The sequence below is a fragment of the Ranitomeya variabilis genome, chromosome 8, assembly GCF_051348905.1.
Source record: "Ranitomeya variabilis isolate aRanVar5 chromosome 8, aRanVar5.hap1, whole genome shotgun sequence".
Lineage (NCBI taxonomy): Eukaryota > Metazoa > Chordata > Amphibia > Anura > Dendrobatidae > Ranitomeya > Ranitomeya variabilis.
This window is the reverse complement of record NC_135239.1, coordinates 42339826-42367777: the sequence shown is the minus strand read 5'-3', so window position 1 is coordinate 42367777 and position 27952 is coordinate 42339826. Positions and strand designations below refer to the sequence as shown.

The 27952-nt window shown below is 39.3% G+C and overlaps 1 protein-coding gene across 1 annotated transcript; it reads left to right on the top strand.

Annotated features, from left to right (window-relative positions):
- Positions 1-27272, top strand: LOC143788592 (vitrin-like). The gene is made up of 21 exons (XM_077278376.1): positions 1-28; positions 221-253; positions 3714-3743; positions 6207-6236; positions 8426-8455; positions 9306-9335; positions 11112-11141; positions 11308-11337; positions 12936-12965; positions 14938-14967; positions 15051-15083; positions 17540-17569; positions 18402-18431; positions 19816-19845; positions 20004-20033; positions 21376-21405; positions 23681-23732; positions 25180-25246; positions 25398-25629; positions 25732-25761; positions 27092-27272. The coding sequence occupies exons 6-21, from the start codon at positions 9308-9310 to the stop codon at positions 27112-27114; spliced, it is 735 nt and encodes a 244-aa protein (XP_077134491.1). The 5' UTR covers positions 1-28; positions 221-253; positions 3714-3743; positions 6207-6236; positions 8426-8455; positions 9306-9307; the 3' UTR covers positions 27115-27272.
- The last annotated feature ends 680 nt before the right edge of the window (positions 27273-27952 follow it).

Sequence of the window (27952 nt, the reverse complement as noted above, 5' to 3'; positions counted from 1 at the left end):
TTTAAATGGGACATAAATTCACTAGAAGGTAATATTCATTATATTTCTTTGTACTTTAAAAATGTGAAACAATTATTATATTATTTTGTTTAGAATTCTAACTTCTTAGCTGAATATTTTACTGATTACTGTAAAAATATATTGGTATTCCTGCTTATTTTAGAAAATAAAATCTATGTGATACAATTGATCTAAATTAATGTGTGCATTCTAATTCCAGAAGGATTCGAATGGGATGTAAACTCAGTAGAAGGTAATTTTTTTATTTTTTTAACATACAAAACATATTATGTAAGCTGCTGGTAGCTGTAATATAGCGGCTAGTCTACATTTTACACCATAGTCATTCAAGCAGTTTGCAATTTTACTTATTTATGAATATGAGAAAAACTTTTTAATGGGAATAGGTCACTACATTTCACCTAACTAAACTATGGATAAAGGCATACAGGTTATTAACGGCTGAAAAAGTCATCTCTGTATGCCTCGTATCGGATGCCTTGTTGATAAATCATCTTTTATAGTTTTATGAAATGACCCCTACCAGGCTGTGGAGAGGATGTCGTCTGTAAGATAATTCTGCCTCTAGAGCTTATTTTACATGAAGGGGAAGTTACCAGTGTGATGTGTAATGGCCGCTCTCTGCTCTCCTGATCTCCCTGCTGAGCTGTGTGTGAGTATATGTAAAACATTTGCAGGTTCCTCTCAGCTTCAACTTCCTTCTCACCGGCAGACAGGGCTGCAGTATTCCTCCAACACAAAGCTCAGTGAGTTGCAAAAAATGTGTTTACAAGAAGACAAATTTCATTTCTTTTGTTAGTTACATGTATTACACTGGTAACTCCCCTTTTTATTTAAAATAGTCTCTGGAGGCACAGGAATCTTCCAGGCATCATCCTCCCCATAGCCTGGAACAGCTCATTTACAGATTTGAAAAACGTGGATTTTTCTGAAATAAGTTATCAGTTCGCTAATAGCAAGGCATCATTTTAATCAACTTTTTATAACCGGCATGCCCATATGGACAGATTAGGAGGGTTGATCCTACTGACAGATTCTCTTTAAAGCACATTTCAAAAAGAAATTACAGGTGTCTCTGTTTAATTCCTAAATAGTTTAATATTACAGCTGGCCATAAACCTTGTTCATCCGACAGATATTACTTTCAAACCACCCATACACATGCTCACTTGATTTAGCCAAGGTAAAGAAGAGAGTAAGACGCCTCCACGCACTTCTGGCAGTCTTTTATTTCCTAAATACCCACAAAATGGGTAACAGACAGTGATTATAAAGAGTCAACCTTTAGGGTACTGTCACACTTTGCAACTTTCCAATGATCACGACCAGCGATACGACCTGGCCGTGATCGTTGGAAAGTCGTTGTGTGGTCGCTGGGGAGCTGTCACACAGACAGCTCTCCAGTGACCAACGATGCCGAAGGCCCCGGGTAACCAGGGTAAACATCGGGTTACTAAGCGCAGCTCCGCGCTTAGTAACCCGATGTTTACCCTGGTTACCAGCGTAAAAGTAAAAAAAAAAAAAACAGTACATACTCACATTCCGGTGTCCTTCAGGTCCCTTGCCGTCTGCTTCCCGCACTGACTGAGTGCCGCCATAAAGTGAAAGCAGAGCACAGCGGTGACGTCACTGCTGTGCTGTGCCACTGCCTTACGGCCGGCAGTCAGTCAGTGCGGGAAGCAGACGGCTAGGGACCTGAAGGAGACCCTTTGGGGGTCTAGTTTCCAATATGGGGTCACTTGTGGGGTGTTTCAATGTTTAGGCACATCAGGAGCTCTCCAAACGCGACATGGTGTCCTATCTCGACTCCAGTCAATTTTGCATTGAAAAGCGCCCAAACAGTGGTTTACCCCCACATATGGGGTATCAGCGTACTCAGGACAAATTGCAAAACAACTTTTTGGGTCCAATTACTATTGTTACCCTTGCAAAAATAAAAAATTGGGGGTGAAAAGATAATTTTTGTGAAAAAATATGATTCTTTATTTTTACGGCTCTACATTATAAACTTCTGTGAAGCACTTGGTGGGTCAAAGTGCTCACCACATATCTAGATAAGTTGCTTAGGTGGTCTAATTTTCAAAATGTCACTTGTGGGGGGTTTCAATGTTTAGGCACATCAGGGGCTCCCCAAACCCGACATGGCGTCCCATCTCAGTTCCAGTCAATTTTGCATTGAAAAGTCAAATGGCGCTCTTTCCCTTCCGAGGTCTGCCATGCGCCCAAATAGTGGATTATTCCCACATATTGGGTATCTCCTTACTTAGGACAAATTGCACAACAATTTTTATGGTCAAATTTCTCCTGTTACCCTTGGAAAAATAAAAAATTAGGGTCAATAAGATAATTTTTGTGAAAAAATATGATTTTTTATTTTTACGGCTCTACATTATAAACTTCTGTGAAGCACATGGGGGTTCAAAGTGCTCACCACACATCTAGATAAGTTCCTTAGGGTGTCTACTTTCTAAAATGGTATCACTTGTGGGGGGTTTCCACTCTTTAGGCACATCATGGGCTCTCCAAAAGCGACATGGTGTGGTTTTGAGCACCTTGAGGGGTGCAGTTTTTAGAATGGTGTCACTTTTTGGTATTTTCTATCATATAGACCCCTCAAAGTGACTACAAATGTGATATGGTCCTTAAAAACAAATGGTGTTGGAAAAATGAGAAATTGCTGGTCAAATTTTAACCCTTATAACTCCCTAAGAAAAACATTTTGGTTCCAAAATTGTGCTGATGTAAAGTAGACATGTGGGAATTGTCACTTATTAAGTATTTTGCATAACATATCTCTGTAATTTAAGGGCATGAAAATTCAAAGATGGAAAATTGCAAAGTTTTCACAATTTTCACCAAATTTCTATTTTTTGCACAAATAAGAGCAAGTAATATCAAAGAAATTTTACCACTATCATGAAGTACAATATGTCTCGAGAAAACAGTGTCAGAATCACTGGGAATCTTTGAAGCGTTCCAGAGTTATAACCTCATAAAGGGACAGCGGTCAGAATTGTAAAAATTGGCCCGGTCATTAACATGCAAACCCTTGGGGTAAAGGGGTTAACTTGTCAAAATAAAAGTAATTTTGACCAGTGGTGCCAACACTTTACATGCCATTTTAAGGTGCTGTAACTGCAGTATATTTCAGATTAATTAATTCACAGTCACAGTGACACTGACTCTGCAGGTCCAGCACCTTCCTATCACTATAATCTTTGAATTATTATTCACAGACTGAGACTACTGCTCCCATTTTCAATGTACTTCTGTGCTACACTAGTACACCACAATCAGATTTAGACCTTCTTCTATCTCTATGTGTAATCAGTTGTGCTCTCTGACTTCCTGTCCCTAATATGTAAAGTTCTAAATTGGCAGCTACTTTCCCTGCACTTATCTATTACAGTTCCTGTTATAGTCCCCCTTAATTGACTGCATTAGACCATGTGATAGCTGCAAGACATTATGGAAAAGCAAAAGCATGGGTGGTGGTACTTGATGTAATAAGCCTGCTCTCTGGCTGCTGCCATCTTCAGCAGTGTGTGAATTGGCTCACGGCATTCTTTTTATTTTATGATCCTCGTGAATCAAATAGCATATTGTTTTTATTCCTGGGGACCTGCATTTTTCAGAACATTCGACTTAAAGTCAATTCACATTGGATGTATCTGCTCTTCTCTCCCTGACAGACATAAAATGGGATGGAGATTCACCAGCAGGTAATAATGTCAAGACTTTTTTTTTAAAGAAAGGAAGAAATACTGCCACTAACTAGAACAAATTAACTCCTTTCCGACATTGGGCGTAATAATAGTCCAAGTCGGAATCCCTCCCTTTTATGTGGGCTCCAGCACTGAGCCCACATCTTTCCCAGCACATGTCAGCAGTTTTGAACAGCTAACATGTGACTCTAACAGCTACGGGTGGAATCACAGCCCACCTGCAGCTGATAACCCATTAAATTTAACTGGCTGCCAATATTAGATCATTGTCAATTGTAGCCTCTTGACCCCTCTGCCTCATGGCTAGTCTGTGGGTAGTGACTTGAGTCATGGTGGCACTTTGTAAAATACTACTTAACAATTCACTCATGTTCTTCTTCATGCACTTTTGAATCAAGGAGTAACAATTAGTCTGTAATCTATAAATGTGCTAATTAGGTTCAGGAAGTGATAAAATACATACCGTATATACTCGAGTATAAGCCGGCCCGAGTATAAGCCGACCCCCCTAATTTTGCCACAAAAAACTGGGAAAACTTAATGACTCGAGTATAAGCCTAGGGTGGAAAATGCAGCAGCTACCGGTAAATTTAAAAAATGAAAATAGGTACCAATAAAAGTAAAATTAATTGAGATATCAGTAGGTTAAGTGTTTTTCAATATCCATATTGAATAAGGAGCCCCATATAATGCTCCATACAGTTCATGATTGGCCCCATAAGATGCTCCATATTAAAATATGTCCCATATAATGCTGCACAAAGGTTAATAATGGCCCCATAAGATGCTCCATAGACACATTTGCCCCATACAGTACTGCATAAAGGTTAATAAGGGCCCTATAAGATGCTCCATAGAGATATTTGGCCCATACAATGCTGCACAAATGTTGATTATGGCTCCATAAGATACTCCATACAGATATGTGCCCCATATAATGCTGCAGAAACGTTGATTATGGCCCCATAAGATGCTCCATAGAGATATTTGCTCCATATAATGCTGCACAAATGCTGGTTATGGCCCCATAAGATGCTCCATACAGATATTTGCCCCATATAATGCTGCACATAGGTTGATTATGGCCCCATAAGATGCTCCATACAGATATTTGCCTCTTATAGTGCTGCACAAACGTTGATTATGGCCCCATAAGATGCTCCATAGAGATAATTGCCCCATGTAATGCTCCACAAATGCTGATTATAGCCCCACATGATGCTCCATACAGATATTTGCCACATACAATGCTCCACAAATGCAGATTATGGCCCCATAAGATGCTCCATAGAGATATTTGCCCCATATAGTGCTGCACAAATGTTGAATATGGCTCCATAAGATGCTCCATAGAGATATTTGCCCCATATGATGTTGCTGCGATTAAAAAAAAATCACATACTCACCTCTCGTCGCTCAGGCCCCCGGCACTTGCTATATTCACTTGTCCTCGTTCCGGTGTTGCTGTGTCTTCTGCGTCATCTGCACTAACGTTCAGGCAGAGGGCGCGGACTAACCACGTCATCGCGCCCTCTGACCTGAGCGTCACAGCAGAGGACGTGGAAGACGGAGCGGCGCCGGAATCAGGAGAGGTGACTATCGCGCAATGCACATTATACTCACATGCTCCTGGCGCGGACCCTGCATCTTCGGGCGCTGACAGCTTCTTCCAGCGTTGAGCGGTCACTGTTACTGCTCATTACAGTAATGAATATACGGCTCCACCCCTTTGGGAGTAGAGTCAGGTCCATATGCATTACTGTAATGAACGGTACCATGTGACCGGCTCAGATGAGTATAATGCGCATTGCACGATAGTCACCTCTCCTGGAAGACGCTGTCAGCGCCCGGAGACCGGTGATGCAGGGACCTCGCCAGGAGCAGGTGGTATGTCATAGCCGCCGCTCCCCCTCCCCCGCCGACCCCCTGGGACAATGACTCATGTATAAGCCGAGAGAGGCACTTTCAGCCAAAAAAATGGGCTTAAAATCTTGGCTTATACTCGAGTATATACGGTAACTATTTTCACTATTTTAGTAGGAAAATATACCCTTTTGAAGGGTCAGAGAGCATATATTCTCCTTTATTGGTAAAAGGACATGTATGATGCTTTCATTGAAAAAAATACAAACAATCTTTGAAGAAGAGAGTACTGGTCTTTACCATCTATTAGGATTGGTAAAGGTGTGACACCATTATTTTTCTTTTTGTTGCACCTCCAGCTTTTGCGACAAGAATTTAAAGTAATTTCTTATTTAGTTACATATGAATATATAGGAACAACAAGTAAGAAAACTCAAATTTATGAAATTAATTGCATTTTTAGCAATATGTAGAAAAGGGTTCCTCAAGGCAGTGTATTTATGTGTGCGTTTATTTTAGGTGATAAATCCCCTTTAAGTAGAGGGAAAATTGTTAGAACATTTAACCATAGAAATTAATTTTGTGTTTATAATTCAGGTAAGAAATGGGAAGTAGGATCACCAACAGGTATTGTGCTGTATTGCTTTTTCTTACTGAAAGAAAACATTTACAGCAAATAAGTTGTATCTCATGTGTTCATTATTTTATATCAGAAGAACATAAAAAGGGGCCTATCCTGTATTAGTTAAATGTTTACTTTAAAACAAGCTCCGCATTACGAACACCGCTATAGAAAACTGTTAACACATTTTTTTTTTCTTAATTTTATCCCCTTTCTGGTGTTGGGCATAATACTACGCTCACATCGGACTCCCTCCGTTTGATGTGGGCTTCACTCTGGAGCCCACATCTTTCACAGCACATGCCAGCTGTTTTGAACAGCTGACCAGTGCCCCAAATGGCCGCAGGTGGAATCGCGATCCACCTGCGGCTACTAACCCCTTAAATGATGCATTTGACAACAGCATTTAACTCGTGCTTCCAGCCATTGGGCCAGAAATCCACCCACCGGTGACCCCATCACGTGATCGCGGGTCACCGGTTAGTTGACTTGATAACCAGAGGTCTCATGGCGACATCCATGGTTGTCACTGCCGAATTGCTATGAGCGCCACCCGGTGGTCGGCGCTCATAACAAGTGAGTAATTCTACTACATAGAGGCGATCTGAACATCGCCTGTATGTAGCAGAGCTGATCGGGTTGTGACAGATTCTAGTCTCCCAAGGAGAAAAAAAAGTTTTAAAAACTAAAAAAGTAAAAGAAAATATATAAAAGTTCAAATCACCCCCTTTCGCCCCATTCAAAATAAAACAATAAAAAAAATCACACATACACATATTTAGTATCAGCGCATTCAGAATGATCCGATCTATCAATAAAAAAAGGATAAACCTGATCACTAAAAGACGTAGTGAGAAAAAAGTCAAAACGCTAGAATTACTTTTTTTGGTCGCCATGACATTGCATTAAAATGCAATAACGGACAATCAAAAGATCGTATCTGCACCAAAATGGTATCATTAAAAATGTCAGCTCAGCACGAAAAAATAAACCCTCACCCAACCCAAGATCACAAAAAATGGAGACACTATGGATATCGAAAAATGTGGCTTTTTTTAACAAAGTTTGGAATTTGTTTTTACAACTTAGATAAAAAAGAACCTAGACATGTTTGGTGTCTATACCTTGACCTGGAGTATCGTAATGTCAGTTCAGTTTTAGCATGTAATGAACCTAGTAAAAAAGCCAAGCAAGAAACAAATGTGGGATTGCACTTTTTTTTACAATTTCACCGAACTTGGAATTTTTTCCCATTTTCTAGTACACAAAATGGTAAAACTAATGGTGTCATTCAAAAGTACAACTCGTCCCGCAAAAAAAACCCTCACACAGCTATTTTGACCAAAAAATAAAAAAGTTATGGCTCTGGGAGGAAAGGGAGCAAAAAATGAAACTGCAAAATCAAAAATACCTTTGATCGTTAAAGGGAACCTGTCACCCCCAAAATCGCTGGTGAGGTAAGCTCACCGGCATCCGGGGCTTATCTGCAGCATTCTGTAATGCTGTAGATAAGCCGCCAATGTTACCTGAAAGAGGAGAAAAAGACGTTAGATTATACTCACCCAGGGGAGGTCCCGCTGCGGTCTGGTCGGATGGGTGTCTCCGGTCCGCTCCGGCGCCTCCCATCTTCATTCCATGACGTCCTCTTCAGGTCTTTCCGCCGCTGCTCCGGCGCAGGCGTACTTTGCCTGCCCTGTTGAGGGCAGAGCAAAGTACTGCAGTGCGCAGGCGCCGGGCCTCTCTGACTTTTCCGGCGCCTGCGCACTGCAGTACTTTGCTCTGCCCTCAACAGGGCAGACAAAGTACGCCTGCGCCGGAGCCGCGGCGTAAAGACCCGAAGAGGACGTCATGGAATGAAGATAGTAGGCGCCGGAGCGGACCGGAGACACCCATCCGACCGGACCGCAGCGGGACCGCCCCTGGGTGAGTATAATCTAATGTCTTTTTCTCCTCTTTCAGGTAACATCGGGGGCTTATCTACAGCATTACAGAATGCTGTAGATAAGCCCCGGATGCCGGTGAGCTTACCTCACCAGCGATTTTGGGGGTGACAGGTTCCCTTTAAGGGGTTAATCGATCATTGGTTACCACCCTGTTTCAACAGCGGAGAAAATATTGCAAAATAGATCCTGACAAATTGCATAAATTGTTTTATCAAACTCAAATTTGTTTATTTTGTTTTATTCTTTTTTAGAAATTAAATGGGATGTAACATCTCCAACAGGTATATTTGTTTTCTAGTGCAAGAATATCATGATTACAAATAACTGATATAATCTTCATTGTAAGGAAGTTTGTCAATATCTAAATATTTCAGCTAAACATAAATTTATTTTATAACAAGACAACCTCATGTTATTTCACTTATTACTGCACTTCAAGCTCATAGACAGGTCCAAATATTGAACATGCCTAGAAGATATGTGTAGAGTACCTGTCACCTGAAAAATAAGACTTTAATTGTTTTACATTGCATTTCTTAATCTTATGAGCATTTCAGTTTTGTAGTTTCCCTACTCAGTACAGATTTTGTGGACTGTAGTAACCTTTTAAAATTATTTGAATAGAATTCTTTTTTCGAAAAACAGAATTTAATAAGTAAAATAGTTTGTGATTATTGTAGTTTGTATGGAAATCAATTAACATATTTGCCTTTTTTGTTATGGTTTTTTGTTTGCTTGTTTTTTTAAGAAAAACAATGGTATTTTGGTTCTACCATCTGCTAATAGAAAGAAATGCTGGCAATCACGTGTAGAATAAATGCTCACTTAATCCAGTGAATTCCAAACAATCAAACATATCAGCCCATCCCAGGCTTTTGTCAAGATTAAATAAGCAATTATTCTTATCCGTGAGTGACGGAATTTCTTTCCATTTTGCTGTTTCTCTCCGCGTGCACCACGATCACATGGAGTACCGACCAGCTCCTTATTATTACCATCTGATAACGACTTGACAACCTTCTGCCAACTCCTTTTATGATAGTGATGTAGGCTATTATATGTGCTATCAGATATTGTTATTGAAGCATCTTTATTTTTGTTTCTCATTTGCTATTTTCCAATCTGTAACAGAAATGAAATGGGACACTGGTTCATACGGAGGTAGTGTTTTTTGTTCTTGTATAAATCAATAACTCATATTATTGATAAATACTAAAAATTAAAATGTTTTCTACCTTGGAGCTTACATTCTTTTGAGCTTGACTCTACGTTCAAGTTTCTGCAATCTGGAGCTACAGACATTCTAAGCAATTTAGCATTGGGTAAAAAATAACAATCACAATTTTTTTTAATCATTTAATGGACAAAAATGTACCTTCTTGCATTTAATGATACCCATAGGATCAATGGGCTATCATGCAGACAGGGTTGGAGACTCTCACATTTCAATTACATAGGTAACTAGATAGGAACAGAGAGATATACTGCAGTTTGGGCTGTATATAGAGGGGTCAGAAAGGAGAGATAGGCTGCAGGACTGGCTGTACACAAGAAGCTGATAGGACATATTCTGCAGGATGGGGCTCTGTGTTCAAGGTCTGAGAATAGATGAGCTGTGTTTTTTGTCAGCTGCCAAGAGTCCAGTGATGTGAAACTGTAAATGTCACTCTATTGATGCATAATGCAGAGGATTTTCTTCTGTCATATGCATCAGTGCTGCAGAATTTTCACTTTCACATAACTGATCTGTCAGCAACAGTCAACAAACAGCTCTGTTTTACTGCTTTGGAGGAGTGCAGAATAGTTGAACTCTGATAGAACCAACTACCAATGATATCAAACCATACAGACAGCTATAGTGATGCAGATGGCAGAAGATCAAATTGGCCAGGCAGGGTACTGTACAGAAGCAGAGTATACAGAGAAGCATAAGATTACCGTAATTCTACACTTAAATTAGCTTGATGATAACTCAGGGAGGCGAGGCTGCTAAGGAGCACGCAAGACAGGATGGAAGGAAAATCACTGAGGAACAGCAAGTTCCACTGGGAGATGTAGTTTTTGTAATAATAGGTCAGCCACTTCTGCTATGTGAAGCTACATGCACAAAGGGTCAGTTAGAGATGAAAAAAGACATAAAGGTGGGATAAAAAAAACTTTACATTGGGGTTAGTCTGTATATTAGCAATAAATATGCATGTACTGTGCTTTGTAAAAGATATTGTATAACCCTGTATATATGACATATAAATTAGACTATTAAAGGGAACCTGTCAGGAGAATTTCTACTTTAAGGCTAGGTTCACATTGTGTTAAGGCATTCCGTTTAACGGATCTGTTACACGGATGCGCTAACGATGTGCTCCAAATTGTCTTTATTTTTGCGATCGCTCTAACGCACGGTTGCATTGCGTCGGCATGCATTAGCAATAGAGTTCAATGTGCAGCGAATGCTTCTGTTCACTGTGCATTAACCGTAATGTACTTAAAAACGCTGTAGTCCGCGTTCGAAGGTGCATCACAAAGTAATGGACCATCGCTAACACATGCTGATTTTGACATGCGTTAGGATGCATACCACTAATTGAAGTCTATGGGCGCGTTAACGGATCTGTTATATAACGTTAATGCCTCTTTGAAATGGATCCTTTAAAAGGAATGCCCTAACGCAATGTGAACCTAGCCTAAGTTAATGGTATGAATGTGTAGGTGTGTTACCCTGATTAAATGACTACCTTTCTTATAGAAATCTGCCCAGACAGGTGCAAGAAATCAAATAAGGTATAAGAAAGGTATTTATTTACTCAGGATATCAGCGACTTTACAACCATAGCGTTACTTTAGGGTAGAAATTCTTCCTGACAGGTTCCCTTTAAGTAAATTGTATATTTATTAAACACGTATATCTTTGTAAAACCTGTTTATATTTTAACTCAGGATTGAATTGGGATTTCGCATCATCAGCAGGTAAAGTCGTATTCCACTTTTATGGATTGATGGTTTTTAAGACATTATATTGTTGATTTGTACTGGTGTAGGGTAAAGATGTCACAATTTAAAGTATTGTAAATGTTTTTCTGTACAAGAGACAATTTGTACAGACAATAATCTGTTGTTCTTGATTATTTCATAGGGAAGAAATGGGATGTAACATCTCCGACAGGTAAGATCCATTTCTACTGCCAGGAATCCATGACTGCAAATCATTGGTATTATGTTAATTGTATCATTTAATACAATAACTATCAAAAGAATATGTCATAAAAATATGACTAATTCTCCTTAACCAGTAGAAGTTTTAAAGAATTTTAAAGGAACCTGTGGCAGTGTGTGAATTGGCTCAAAGCATTCTTTTTATTTTATGATCCTCGTGAATCAAATAGCATATGTTTGAATTCCTGGGGACCTGCAATTTTCAGAACATTCGACTTAACCCCTTCCCGACATGTGACGGAATAGTACGTCACATGTCGGGACCCCCGCTTTGATGTGCGCTCCGGCGGTGAGCGCACATCAAAGTCGCGACATGTCAGCTGTTTTTTACAGCTGACATGTGCGCGCAATAGCGGCGGGTGAAATCGCGATCACCCGCCGCTATTAACTAGTTAAATGCCGCTGTCAAACTCAGACAGCGGCATTTAACTACCGCATCCGGCCGTGCGGCCGGATATGAGCGCATCGCCGACCCCCGTCACATGATCGGAGGTCGGCGATGCTTGTACATTGTAACCATAGAGGTCCTGGAGACCTCTATGGTTACTGATCGCCGGTGGCTGTGAGCGCCCCCCTGTGGTCGGCGCTCACAGCACACCTGCATTTTAGCTACATAACAGCGATCTGATGATCGCTGTTATGTAGCAGAGCCGATCGGGCTGTGCCTGCTTCTAGCCTCCCATGGAGGCTATAGAAGCATGGTAAAAGTTAAAAAAAAAAGTAAAAAAAAATGTGAAAAAAATAAAAAAAATATAAAAGTTTAAATCACCCCCCTTTCGCCCCAATCAAAATAAATCAATAAAAAAAAAACCCAACCTACACATATTTGGTATCGCCGCGTTCAGAATCGCCCGATCTATCAATAAAAAAAAGCATTAACCTGATCGCTAAACGGCGTAATGAAAAAAAAATCGAAACGCCAGATTTACGTTTTTTTGGTCGCCACAACATTGCATTAAAATGCAATAACGGGCGATCAAAAGAACGTATCTGCACCAAAATGCTATCATTAAAAATGCCAGCTCGGCACGCAAAAAATAAGCCCTCACCCGACCCCAGATCACGAAAAATGGAGACGCTACGGGTATCGGAAAATGGCGCAATTTTATTTATTTATTTTTTTGCAAAGTTTGGAATTTTTTTTCACCACTTAGGTAAAAAAGAACCTAGTCATGTTAGGTGTCTATGAACTCGTACTGACCTGGAGAATCATAATGGCAGGTCAGTTTTAGCATTTAGTGAACCTAGCAAAATAGGCAAGCAAAAAACAAGTGTGGGATTGCACTTTTTTTGCAATTTCACTGCACTTGGAATTTTTTTCCCGTTTTCTAGTACACGACATGGTAAAACCAATGATGTCGTTCAAAAGTACAACTCGTCCCGCAAAAAATAAGCCCTCACATGGCCAAATTGACAGAAAAATAAAAAAGTTATGGCTCTGGGAAGGAGGGGAGCGAAAAACGAAAACGGAAAAACGGAAAAAGCTCCGGGGGTGAAGGGGTTAAAGTCAGTTCACATTGGATTTATCTGCTCTTCTCTCCCTGACAGACATAAAATGGGATGGAGATTCACCAGCAGGTAATAATGTTATGACTTTTTTAAAGAAGGAAAGAAATACTGCCACTTTCTAGAACAGATTAACCCCTTTCCGATGTTGGGCGTAATAATTTGCCAATGTCGGAATCCCTCCCTTTGATGTGGGCTTCGGCACTGAGCCCACATCTTTCCCGACACATGGCAGCTATTTTGAACACATGTCAGCTGTTAACCCGTTAAATGCCACTGTCAGTTTCTGACAGCTGCATTTAATTCGCGCTTCTGGCAAGCACACTGGAAATCCCGCCCATCGGTGACACCGTCACGTGATCGCGGGTCACCGATGGGTTGGCATGACAACCAGAGGTCTCCGTCAAACCACTATGGTTGTCATTGCCAGATTGTTATGAGCGCCGCCCGGTGGACGGCGCTCATGCAAGTGAGCATTTCTGTCACATACAGGTGATCTGATCATCTCCTGTATGTAGCAGAGCCGATTGGACAACTGCAGCTTCTAGTCTCCCATGGAGACTATTGAAGCATGCAAAAAGTTTAAAAAAATGTTTTAAAAAATATTAAAAACATTTTAAAAATATAAAAGTTCAAATCACCCCCTTTTTGCCCATTCAAAATAAAACCCAAAAAAATCAAGCATACACATATTTTGGTATCGCCGCATTCACAATCACCCAATATATCAATATTAAAATTAGAGTTAACCTGATCGGTAAACGGTGTAACGAGAAAAAAATTAAAACGCCAGAATTATATTTTTTTAGTCACCGCTACATTGCAATAAAATGTAATAACAGACAATAAAATGATCGTATATACACCAAAATGGTATCAATAAAAACGATAGCTCAGTGCAAAAAAAGTGAGCCCTCACGCAGCCCCCAATCAAGAAAAATGGAGAAGCTACGGGTCTCGGAAAATAGCGCCATTCTTTTTTTTTTTTTTTTTTTTACCAAAGTTTATCTTTTTTTTTCACCACTTAAAATGAAGGAACCTAGACATGTTTGGCGTCTATGAACTCGTAATGACATGGAAAATCACAAAGACAAGTAAGTTTTAGCATTTAGTGAACATGAAAAAAAAACAAATGTGGAATTGCACTTTTTTTTGCAATTTCACTGCACTTGGAATTTTTTCCCCTTTTTCAGTACACGATATGTTAAAACCAATAGTGTTGTTCAGAAGTACAAAAAAACAAGCCCTCACATGGCCATATTGAAAGAAAAATTTTAAAAAAGTTATGGCTCTGGGAAGAAGGGAAGGGTAGTAAAAACTATAAATGCAAAAATGGAAAATGGCCCGGGGTTAAGGGGTAGTGATGAGCGAATATACTCGTTGCTCGGGTTTTCCCGAGCACGCTCGGGTGATCTCCGAGTATTTGTTAGTGTTCGGAGATTTAGTTTTTGTTGATTCAGCTGGATGATTTATGGCTGCTAGCCAGCCTGAGTACATGTGGGGGTGGCCTGGTTGCTAGGGAATCCCCACATGTAATCAAGCTGTCTAAGGCCCGGATCACACATACACGAGATATGGCCGAGTCTCGCAGGTGAAATCCCTCCTCTGGCGCCGGCACTTGGGAGCGGAGCGTGCAGCTCCATGCGTTGCTGTGTGGCTGCACGCTCCGCTCGGGAGTGCCTGCGCCAAAGGAGGGATTTCACCTGCGAGACTCGGTCGTATCTCGCGTATGTGTGATCCCGGCGTAACAGTCGCAAATCATGCAGCTGCCGTTACTAAAACTAAATCTCCAAACACTAACAAATACTCGGAGATCACCCGAGTGTGCACGGGAAAACCAGAGCAATGAGTATATTTGCTCATCACTATTAAGGGGTTAATAGAACAATTAAAGCATTTTATGAATTAATTTATAAACAAAATGCATAAACACATGAAACGGAGCATTACTATTGTTTCATATACATGAAGATGTAACACATAATAATTGGTGTATTTATCAAGAAAAGAGTTTTTAAAAACTTTTGTTGCTTTTGATTTCTAGGAATGAAATGGAATCTTAATTCACCAAATGGTAATCTCTTATCTTTTACTGAATTTAAACCATTTTGATGCATTTTTTCAAATTCACTCATTTATGCTGTAAAATCTTAACAGGAATGAAATGGGATGTAAACTCAGCAACTCCCGGTATTTATTTTATATAATTTTTATAATTCTCATTGAAAAGCAAATTTCACCTAAAATAAGGTTTTCTTATTTTATTATTACAATATTAGTAATAAAGTTTATGGAATTATAACTGTTATTATGTATTAGGCAGCCATGGAAACAGTTGATGCTTTCAAAGCATGGACAATTGTCAGTGTGATCTGAATTATAGAATAAAATAAATCATATTATGCTCCTCCGCCTAACTCACACACTTTCATATATATTTTGATATGTGGCTGTCACACTTCCGCCACTCGCTGTATCCTAAGGACCCTGTGAGTGACAGCTCAGCCCCCTATGCACCTATGTCAGGCTGTCAGTACTTTGAGTGACAGCTCAGCCGCCTTGTGAATAGCAGGGGCATTTTGGGCTGTCAGTGTTATGTTTGGGTTTCCTCCAGGTGTTTTCCTTTCCAGATATTTGGCAGGCTATTTAACTAGCTGCTAATGTTAGATAATTGCCAATTGGAGCCTCTTGACCACTCTGCCGCACGGCTAGTCTGTGGGTAGTGACCAGGGTCACTGTGGCACTTAGTAAAGTACTACTTAACACTGCACTCAGGTTCTTCCTCATGCACTTGTCAGGGAGTGCCAGGGCCATACTCATGGCCATGGATACCCGGGCATCTATGCCCTGGCCTCCCATAACATGAGAACAATGTCCATTTCCTTGCATACTTGTGGCAACACTTTCTGGGCTGTCGGGGTCCCCTCTGCTCTGCTGTAGGCTCCCATTGAACGGTGTTGCACAAATTGAGACACTGTACATTTCAACTTTCATATGAACAACTTTATTATTTTCTTTACGCTGCACATCTATATTCTTCACAACATTTACAGCAGATATTACATTGCACTTCTCTTCCGCTTTCCCTGCACTTTCCTCTCTGTCACCCAGCACATACCCAGGTCGAACCGTACCGCACGGTTCCTCAACGTCCTCACAATTCAGCTCTGCTACAGATAGATCTTCCTTAATCTGTTTAGCCCCAGACAAGAGATTATCAGCCTCCGAAGTCAGTGGCCACTTGGCGAGCGACCTGCCCATCTGTACTGTACTTTGCGTTGACACAGCGCACTCCTGGTCCAAGCTCACTGCATCTGAGAGTTCCTTCAGTCATTTAATCACGGTTCTGAGGGCATCTGCCCAGACTATAAGCTGCCACATAATGGAGCCACCTGCGTCCCTGTACCATCACTGTTTCTGTCTTTAGTCTCCTTGCTTGCTGCTGTACTGGCCTATGGCTGATCAGGCCTGATATTGTGGATGGCTGGGCTTCTCCCTTAGTGAACGTTATGTGGTCGCTGCTATCGTCCTGGGCACTTAAGCCCGTGTGGACTGTCTGAGTACCCTGACCCTTCTCCCTAAAATGAGGAAGTTCTCCCTATCTTAGCTGCAGCTGACTCCTCCTACATTAACTATTTATAGTGTTGAAACCTATCCTTACTAAACATACTAGGATGCCCCCCCCATCTAGTGGCCAAAAATAGGCACTACACTTTCCCTAACACTGACAATAATTCAATACATTATATATATACATAAAGCAGCATGGCAAGCTTTAAAGGGCATATTTTACATCCCCTTACACACTTTTCAATCAAGGCGTAACAATTTGTCTGTAATCTATAAATGTGCTAATTAGGTTCAGGGAGTGGTAAAATACATAACTATTTCACTCTTTTAGTAGGAAAATATACCCTTTTGATGGGGCAGAGAGCAAATACCCTCCTTTATTGGTAAAAGGACATGTATGATGCTTTCATTGAATAAAATACAAACAATCTTTGAAGAAGAGAGTGCTGGTCATTACCATCTATTAGGATTGGTAAAGTGGTGACGCCATTATTTTTCTTTTTGCTGCACCTGCAGCTTTTGTTACAAGAATTTAAAGTAATTTCTTATTTAATTGCATATGAATATATAGGAACAACAAGTAAGAAAAGTCAAAATTATGAAATTAACTGCATTTTTAGCAATATGCAGAAAAGGGTTCCTCAAGGCAGTGTATTTATGTGTGTGTTTATTTTAGGTGATAAATCCCCTTTAAGTAGAGGGAAAATTGTTAGAACATTTAACCACAGAATTTATTTTTCTGATCACCAACAGGTATTGTGCTGTATGGCTTTCTCTTACTGAAAGAAAACATTTACAGCAAATAAGTTGTATCTCATGTGTTCATTATTTTACATCAGAAGAACATAAAAAGGTGCCTAGCCTGTATTAGTTAAATGTTTACTTTAAAACAAGCTCCGCATTACAAACACCACTATAAAATAATGTTAATACTTTTTTTTTTCTTAATTTGAATCGATCATTGGTTTTCACGATGTTTCAATAGAGGAGAAAAACATTACAAAATATATCCTGACTAATTACATAAATTGTTTTATCAAACTGAAATCTGTTTATTTTGTTTTATTCTTTGATAGAAATTAAATGGGATGTAACATCTCCAACAGGTAAATTTCATTTCTAGTGCAAGAATATCGTGATTACAAATAACTGGTATAATCCTCATTGTAAAGTAGTTTGTCAATATCTATATATTTCAGCTAAACATGATAAATTACACTTTATAACTAGACAACCCCATGTTATTTCACTTATTATAGCACTTCAAGCTCATAGAGCAGGTTCAAGTATTGCAAATATTGAGAATGCCTAGAAGATATGTGTAGAGTACCTGTCACCTGAAAAATAAGGCTTTAATTGTTTTACATTGCATTTCTTAATCTTATGAGTATTTCCAGTGTAGTTACCCTACTCAATACATATTTTGTGGGGTTGTAGTAACCAAAAACAGAATTTAATAAGTAAAATAGTTTGTGATTATTGTAGTTTGTATATAAATCAATTAACATATTTGCCTTTTTTGTTATGATTTTTTGTTTGCTTGTTTTTTTTAAGAAAAACAATGGTATTTTGGTTCTACCATCTGCTAATGGAAAGAAATGCTGGCAATCACGTGTAGAATAAATGCGTATTTAATCCAGTGAAATCCAAACAATCAAACATATCAGCCCATCCCAGGCTTTTGTCGATATTAAATAAGCAATTATTCTACCCGTGAGTGCCGGAATTTCTTTCCATTTTGCTGATTCTCTCCACGAGCACCACGATCACATGGAGTACCGACCAGCTCCTTATTATTACCATCTGCTAATTACTTGTGAACCTTCTGCCGACTCCTTTTATGATAATGATGTAAGGGCTACTATATGTGCTATCAGATATTGTTATTGAAGCATCTTTATTTTTGTTTCTCATTTGCTATTTTCCAATCTGTAACAGACATGAAATGGGACACTAATTCATATGGAGGTAGTGTTTTTTGTTCTTTTAGAATTCAATAACTAATATTATTGATAAATACTAAAAATGAAAATGTATTCTACATTGGAGCTTATATTCTTTTGAGCTTGACTCTATGTGCAAGCTTCTGTAATCAGGAGCTATAGACATTCTTAGCAATTTAGCATTGGGTAAAAATAACAATCACAATATTTTTTAATCATTTAATGGACAGAAATGTACCTTCTTGTATTTAATGATACCCAAAGGATCAGTGGGCTATCATGCAGACAGGGTTGGAGACTCTCACATTTCAATTGCATAGGTAACTAGATAGGAACGGAGAGATATACTGCAGGTTGGGCTGCAAATAGAGGGGACAGAAAGGAGAGATATACTGCAGGATTGGCTGTACACAAGAAGCTGATAGGACATGTATTCTGCAGGATGGGGCTCTGTGTATAAGGTCTGAGAATAGATAAGCTGTGTTTTTTGTCGGCTGCTAAGAGTCCAGTGATGTGAAACTGTAAATGTCACTCTATTGATGCATATTGCAAATGATTTTCTTCTGCCATATGCATCAATACTGTGGCATTACCAGTTTCACATCACTGATCTGTCAGAGCAGCCAACAAACATAGCTCTGTTTTGCTGATTTGGAGGAGTGCAGAATAGTTGAGCTCTGATAGAACTAACTACCAATGATATGAAACCATACAGACAACTATACTGATGCAGATGGCAAAAGATCAAATTGGCCAGGCAGGGCACTGTACAGATGCAGAGTGTACAAAGAAGCATAATGTTAATTCTACTCTTTAATTAGCTTGATGATAACTCAGGGAGGCGAGGCTAAAAAGGAGCACGCAAAACAGAGTGGAAGGGTCAACATCACTGAGGAAAAGCAAAGTTCCGCTTGGAGATGTAGTTTTAGTAATATAGGTCAGCCAATTCTGCTATGTGAAACTAGATGCACAGAGGGGCATTTAGAGATAAAAAAAAAGACTTAAGGATGGGACAAAAAAACTTTACATTGGCTTATTCTGCATATTAACAATAAATATGCAAGTACTACGCTTTGTAAAAAATATTGTATAACCCTTTATATATGACATATAAATTAGACTTTATTAAAGGGAACCCGTCAGGAGAATTTCTACTCTAAGTTAATGGTATGAATGTGTAGGTGTGTTACCCTGATTAAATGACTACCTTTCTTATAGAAATCTGCCCAGACAGGTGCAAGAAATCAAATAAGGTATAAGAAAGGTATTTATTTACTCAGGATAACAGCGACTTTACAACCATAGCGTTAGTTTAGGGTAGAAATTCTTTCTGACAGGTTCCCTTTAAGTAAATTGAATATTTATTAAACACGTATATCTTTGTAAAACCTGTTTATATTTTAACTCAGGAATGAATTGGGATTTAGCATCATCTGCAGGTAAAGTTTTATTCTGCTTTTATGGATTGATGGTTTTTAAATCATTATATTGCTGATTTGTACTGGTATAGGGTAAAGATTTAAAGTATTGTAAATGTTTTTCTGTACAAGTGACAATTTGTACAGACAAAAATCTGTTGTTCTTAATTATTTCATAGGGATGAAATGGGATGTAACATCTCCGACAGGTAAGATCCATTTCTACTGGCAGAAATCCATGACTGCATATCATTGGTATTATGTTAATTGTATCATTTAATACAATAACTATCAAAAGACTATGTCATAAAATATGATTAATTCTCCTTAACCAATGGATGTTTTAAAGGATTTTAAAGTCTCTGAACAAATGCCGCCACCTTTATCTGCTCCTTCTTTGCATTCCACAAATGTGTCTATCATCTTCTGACTCCCCCTGTATGCCCCCAAAAATACCATTTAAATTGCTCCCGCACTGTATGTAAATGATGGGCTTTCCTATTTCGGCACCTGTGCTTCCTCTGTGTTCCTAATCACTGTTTTACATCATTCATTGATGTGAATGACTCATCCTGCATCATCCACATAAGTGAAATGAAATATCACGCATGTGCAGTAGCCTCGCAGACCCGCTCGGGTGCACTTAGCACAGCCCTGCAGCGGGCAGAGCAAAAACCATAATTGTGCAAACACCAAGTGACGTCATTCCGACTCCAACATACTGGAAGATTTCGCCATTATTGTTTTTTTTCCCTGCTACCAGAAATGACCGGAATGACATCGCTCGGGGCTTCCTCAGTGATGTTTTATGCTGTTGTATTGTATATACATGTAAACTTCACTATTCGGAACAATAGATATTTTTATTGTGTGCAGTAGTGCTTTTGTATTTTCTTGTGAAATATGGGCCCTTAAAGAGGGTTTCTGTCTACAGAAAATTCCTTTCCCCATATCCAGTAAGGTTTTTTTAAAGGAAAAAAATCACCACTTTACTCATCCTCCATGAGTTCAATGCTCCGCTGTGCCGCTGCTTTGGGTGTCTGCAGCACTGGTATTACATGGACGGCGCCCACGTCAATAAGTGAGCTCCGTGGCTTGTGCCGTCAACTTGTGCGGGGCTCACTGTTTGGTTGCAGCGCTGTCGATGTGATTTCGACAGTAACAGACATTGGGAGCAGCTGTGGATACTCAGCACTGGTCCAATAACGGATGAGTAAATCAGTTGTTTTTTTTGTAAAACAAACTGCTCTGGGGGAATAATAACATAAGTGATATAACTATAAAAAATGATTATTTATTAATAGCATTTTTGACAAGCTATCAATTAAAATTCACTGTATTTTGGTACACAGAAACCTTAACCTTAAGCTATTCCTGGCAGTTCTGGACTGGGCAAAAAATAATCCTAATATTGCATTATTATTCATTGTGTGACTGTTCATACTCCACCAACTAGACACTGGGGGAGACACAAACATATATTATAACATTTGATACATAACCATAGGTGTAAATTGCTATTCATAAATACTGTGTTACTCTTTTGAACAGAAATAAAACTGGAAGGAAATCTACCTAAAGGTAACAATTCTACTTCTTACAAGAATTATTCCATACTGCATAATATATTGCAATAGGTTGTTGTTTCATAATGATCACAGAATGACTATAGGAACAGTAGAATATATACAAAATTAATCTGTTTAATAAAGGAAAGGAGATAACATGATACTTAGCTGCAGTTACAGACGAGTGTTTTTCTCATGATGAAATGGGGAGCCTCATAGCATGTACTAATATGCACCTGTGTTTTTTTTATAACAATGAAGAGGTTTTGTTAGGCAATGACCTGTAGCCTGAGCTCAAATTACCAGCATGTGAGAAATTATTGGTATTCATACTCGTGGTGGGTCAAGTGTGGGCTTCTGGGACAGTGTTTGGGTAGCCATAAATAGTTGTTTTTGTAAGAAAGTTGTTTCAGTAACAATAAATAGACAAGCAATGCACGAGTATATAAACACACATAGACATACCTAATAAGCATAGCAAAACAAAAAACTAAAGGACAATAAATGAATAGTAAGGACCAAAGAAGCATACCAGCTCTCTAATAACAGTTATAGCTCCTACATATCACATCAGACACTTTAATTTAATAAAACAATTCAGTTATGCTACATATAGCAAAATACATTTTGTTGGGTTTTTTCCCTCCAAAAAAAAAGGAATAATTTGGTTGCAGCAGCAAAGCAATAAAAAAAATTCACAAACATAAAGGGAGAGAGATTATTGGTCTGCGTAGAGGTGTGTGGTCACTTCGTGTGGTGTACAGCAGTGGGAGGATGTGTGGTCCTGGCGGTCTATAATCTGCATCACCTCAGCCAAGATTTCTGTCACAGTGAGCCTCTTACCCCCTCTCCAATTACATACCCACAAACTCGTCCAATAGAGCTATGTAAAAAAATATGTAACAGTGGGAAGACAGTTGGAGATTGGCCTCTTAACACAGGGCTAATAACGAATCCCAAATTTGCGCACCTCAGAGTGGGTAATATGACAAATGATGATTTGCACAATAGCTGCCTCGTGAGGTAGAGTATGACGGTGGTGATGGTTGTGCAGCTACATGAAAAAGCAGTGTTAATTGAATACAGCAGTCTCTTTACTAACAATAATGGGATGAATAACTGTATACTAATAGTAGATAACTGGTGATGAATTTACACACACAGTTGAAGGTTGACCCATACATGCAGATAGATATCTGTGAGACACTTGTCTTATCAATTCAATTCACTTGTTCTCAGGCTGTCCCTCTGGTAAGCCTCACTCAATAGCCTTTCTAAGGCTACTTTCACACTAGCGTCGTGCGTAGCACGTCGCTATGCGATGTTGCGGCGCACCGACGCTAGCTGTGGAAGCGCCGCGCAACGGGGGCAGCGGATGCTGCCCCATTGTGAGGTGCGGGGAGGCGGGGGCGGAGTTCCGGCCGTGCATGCGCGGTCAGAAATGCTGCAGACAACGCACCAAAAAACGTTACATGTAACGTTTTTTGGTGGCGACGGTCCGACTCAACACGATGCAACCGTCGCACGATGGTTGCGACGTGTGGCAATGCGTCGCACTGCATCGTTAATAAAAGTCTATGGAGAAAAAATGCATCCTGCAAGCACTTTTGCAGGATGCGTTTTTCTCCAAAACGACGCATAGCGACGTGCAGTGCACAACGCTAGTGTGAAAGTAGCCTTAGGGCTTTCAGAGTTCAAGACTCCTTCATCAGGAAATACCACTGTGGTGGATCCTGATGAAGGAGTCTTGAACTCTGAAACGCGTAGAATAATAAAGCCACATATAGTAATAATTCTGGAATTCTAGTGATTCAACAGAGCAGAAATTTACCACAATTATCCCAATATCTATCTCCTCTTCTTTTTATCAGTTCCTTCCAGACCCAGCAGTCAGGAGAACAACATATGCTCATTGCACTCTGCCTTCCTCTACTGACTGCTCTTACTTGTGACTCTTTTCAGCTTCAGTCACTACCTGCCTTCCTAAAAGACTTTGTTCCAGCTTTTTTCAGAAACTTCTGCATACCAAGCAGAGCTGGGTCATGTAAACAAGCCCCTGTGAGGGAAGATTAACCTTCTGACTGCTACCTGTCAATATGCTACAACATACAGTTTACACAGAAATCACAGTATTTGCATGGAATACAGTATAAATCCGGTATCCCATTGAGATGGCCACTTTGTGGGATACCACAGGTGCTCTGATCCATTTGTAAAACATTCAAGTGAGTCCTCTATAATATTTAATTGCTCAATTACAATGTTACTCTATATTATATTTTTTCTAGTTTCTATCAGTTGTTTGACAAAAGCCAAGGATTTAACTGCACCAACCACATTGTAAGTATTGCTCTGTTAACACTAAAATATTATTGCGCTTATTGAACTGCAAGGTAGAATTAGAGAGGATTTATATATCTACCAATGACCAATTAGAGTACAATTATTTAATAATTATAAAAGATAAGATTAAAGGGGTTTTCCAGTGGATATTATAAAAAGGGGGCTCAAAAATCGTATAATAAAAATTAGTAATACTCACTATCATCTCTTCAGATTCTATTCTTGTCCTTTGGTCTTGTTCAGATGAGCGGTCAGCACATTGACTAATGAAAATGAATGGGTTAGTTCAGATTAATTTTTTACATACAGACTGATGATCCATGTGCAAAAATTGTGACACATCACTCTGATTCTGATTAACCTTATTAAACTTCATGGGCATACAAAAAAAAAGGATGGTAAATAGACACCATGTATATGGCATCAGTTTTTAACAGATCCATTGGAATTATTAACAGAGGAAACTGTATACCTGTATGATTATTTTTATTGATATATAAAAATGAACGTAATATAATTGTCAAAAGCTGACATATTGATGGCAATAAGGATTAAAAATCATCTAATTTTCTCAATGAAAAATATTTTATTTTCTTATGTACGCTCATCCGAACTCAGCCTTACTAGATTCCTCCTGGTCTCTACATACTGGCGTTGCCTCGGCACACCGTAACTGTACAGTAGTTACTGATCTGTTGAGATGGGACCAGTAAGTAAAGACCAGTGGTAAGTGGTGGAACAACAGTTGTGGTAAAGTAGCTAGGATCAGTATTATTGCTACTTTTATATTTCTAAACCAGTCTGAGACCTTCCAAAGGCAATTTTTATTCCATGGAATACCCATTCATTAGGATCAGCCGGTGGCATTTATCAGTGGGCTACATTACATTTACTAGGAAAGTGTTATCAGTAGTGAAACATAAACTTTTTAAAGTCTGAAATATTAACTGTTTAATTGGTTAAAGTTTAAAATTTTAAAATGTTGGTACAAAGTCTTCTTACATTGGCATGCCACAGCCGGTATGTCATTCCACAAGAAGAAATGTTACCACTTAGATCTCAGTCCAGAGCCTCTCCCCTGGCCAAACCAGTTCTCATACTTTGCACTGATAAGGGGCAATACTCGAAACACCGTGTCTGCAAATTGAGATTCTGATTTGGCTTTTATCCTAAGTCATATTGTAAGACTTGTAAAAAGGGTTGATAGTGGCTTGTAGGATTGCTGCTATAGGTGGTGCTATAGAGTTTAAGTCCATTTCCTCTCTGAAGAAGCAATTTGCTTGGTACCAATCATGAAACTTTGATGCAAATGCGAAATCCAATATCTTTCTGGCTTATCACGAGCCCAAATTCATCCTTTAAGAGGCCAATTTTATGTTAGGACAGCAGGGGCATCCATATACAAACTGAATAATCAAATATTTTCATTTTTTTTTCTATTAAGGGTGACTTGTCCTGAAAAATGTCTGACACAGAAAAGTCAAGTATGGGGAAATGATACTTATGCAGATGTAAGTTTCTTTTTTACTTCTCCTTCAGTTTCAAAAATACCCCAGTGTCTCATAAGTCACTGTATGGTTTGGAAATGTTCAATGGAAGATTACATATTTCTACAAACAAAAACTGATTTATTCATGACCATCATTTACTTACCATCATTAGGAATCCTCTATTTGCCAAGCTGCCATTCATGCCGGAGCAATACCCAAGGAGGGTGGATCTGCAATTGTGGTAAAGAGATCAGGAGAGAAAGTTTACAAAGATTCCACCAGAAATGGTGTAAAATCCAAGAGCAGGGGTCCATCAACTGGGTCTTTTGTGTTTGGGTCAATGCCTGAATTCCAGTTCTCCACTTCAAACATTGACAAATCTGATCCGATCTCTAAAAAATCAGGTAGGTTATTGTAGCTTCTGCTTATGTATATACATAACTATCTTCTCTAAGATAAAATTATTTACTTGCGAGTGTCTTACCGTTGTTTTAACCACTTTACAGACAAAGCACAGGCATCAAAATCCCCACTAGGTAAGGAGACAATATAATGTAACTGATTCATACAGATTTTTTTTACAGATTCACAAATGGATTTGCAAAACAAATCCTAAATGTGCTATAATGTACTGTATACCAAATGTATATAAAAGGTGAGAAGAGCTTAGGGAAGAGCGTGAGGCCAGTAATCTTATTAAATAACAGTGCAGACCTTAATCAGCTCATAGCTGGCATAGATTTTATTTTCTGGTACACAGATAGGCAGACAATAATAATATACAAACAATGTTCTGTCAGATGAACAGGCAATCCACCATCAGATATCGCATGTGCATGGCCAGCTTAAAGGGATTGTCCAGGCTTGTGACATAAGTATGCAATCACTGTGTGACTGCAGACTTGTGAATCCCCACAGCTCGCAGTGTGCGCGCTGTCATGGTTCTCCGGTGCCAGGAGCTGGAGGGTACATGACCGTAAGTATGTGATTTGCATACATGCAGTGACATGCCAACCACATGAGCGTGGCCCCACTAAATACAAGTGACTTGATCGAGGCTGGGCACGTCTAGTCGGAATGTGGCTGGATGTATGACTGCCCGCTCCCAGCACTGGAGAATCCTGACAGCAAGCACTGTGTGCACTGTGAGCAGTCACAAGTCTGCAGTCACAGAGTGGCTGCAGACTTGAGCCCCAAGCCTGGACAATCCCTTTAAAGTTTGTTAACATCATTAGGAGATAGTTGGGAACTTCTTCAAAGAAAAGCTGTTATTACATTATTTAGCATTAGCAGTAAGTTTTTCATTAGCTAACATTCCTGAGGTTTACCAATAGAGATTAGGCATCATGCACATGGCATATTGCAACTCCTTTCAACCTACCAATGTTCCTAAGATCATTAAAACCTAATGTATCAAAATGTTAGACTTGTAATAGAAATCTGTTTCCAATGGGGTTGTCATTCTCCAATTTCAGTACAATTCCCTGGGTGCGGCACATTTTCACTTCTTCTACATAAAACATTGTGTCTGATGCACACAGCTCATAGCAATTTTTTTAAATCCTGTATCCCCAAAAATTAGTAACATTAGAGAATGAGACAGATATGTTGGGCCTTGTTTATCAAAACTATGTCAAAAATAGTTATGTTTGTGCTCCTAGAATCCAATCAACTTTCATTATGTAAATAGCAATAGAAAGATGAATTAGTCCTTAGTTTAGTTCAAGCCTCAGAATGTCGTTGTGCATTATATATAGCTATGATGCTACAATTTATTCATAAATACAGTGTATGTAAATATTCCCATCATTTTTGGAATAAATATAATTTAGGATGGTATTAAAACTTTTTACTTGTCTCTTATAGGATTCTTTTCCAGATGGGGTTAAACAAGCTACTCGCCGGTATCTAAACTACTTTATATAAAGACTGTCACAGTTCTAGATGTAGCCTAAATATGTCTTAAATTTACTTTACTGTAATCATTAATCATTAATCTGTCTATGTTAAATTGCATCTAATCAAATAAAAGCTTAATCTTCAAGAGAATCTTTGTAAGAATTTTTATTATAAAATACTTACTATCTATTGAAATGTCATTCTGGATAATAGTCTAAAATGTTTTTTCCTACAATTTACCAGTAAGATCCTTTTCACAGGAGCGTATTGCTGGTACTTTTTGAGATTCCTGTCAATTCAGTTCATAAAGCAAATGGGCAAGGACACTCGGCCTGAATATGTTCAATATACAAGAGAAGAGCCAAACGGCCGTATAACTCAGACGAGGATTACAGCGCAGTGCTTGGACTGGCCATCGCCTCTCCTGATTTGAGCACGACAGCTGCATAGAAACACATACTATCACGCACGGGTTGAGAGAGCTGACAGCCAGACCTAGCACTGTGTTGCAATCCTCGTCCGAGTAGTATGGCCGTTTGACTCTTCCCTTAGACTTTCCAAAAACTAGATAAACTAGATGTCCAATAAGCCATCACCACTTTTATTCTAAAAGCTTTAAAAATATGTTTTCTCCTTCGCCTCATTGGGGGACACAGACCAAGGGTGTATGCTGCTGCCACTAGGAGGCTGACACTAAGTGATACAAAGAAAGTCCGCTCCTCCCCTGCAGTATACACCCTCCTGCTGGCTCTCAGCTCCTCCCCTGCAGTATACGCCCTCCTGCTGGCTCTCAGCTCCTCCCCTGCAGTATACGCCCTCCTGCTGGCT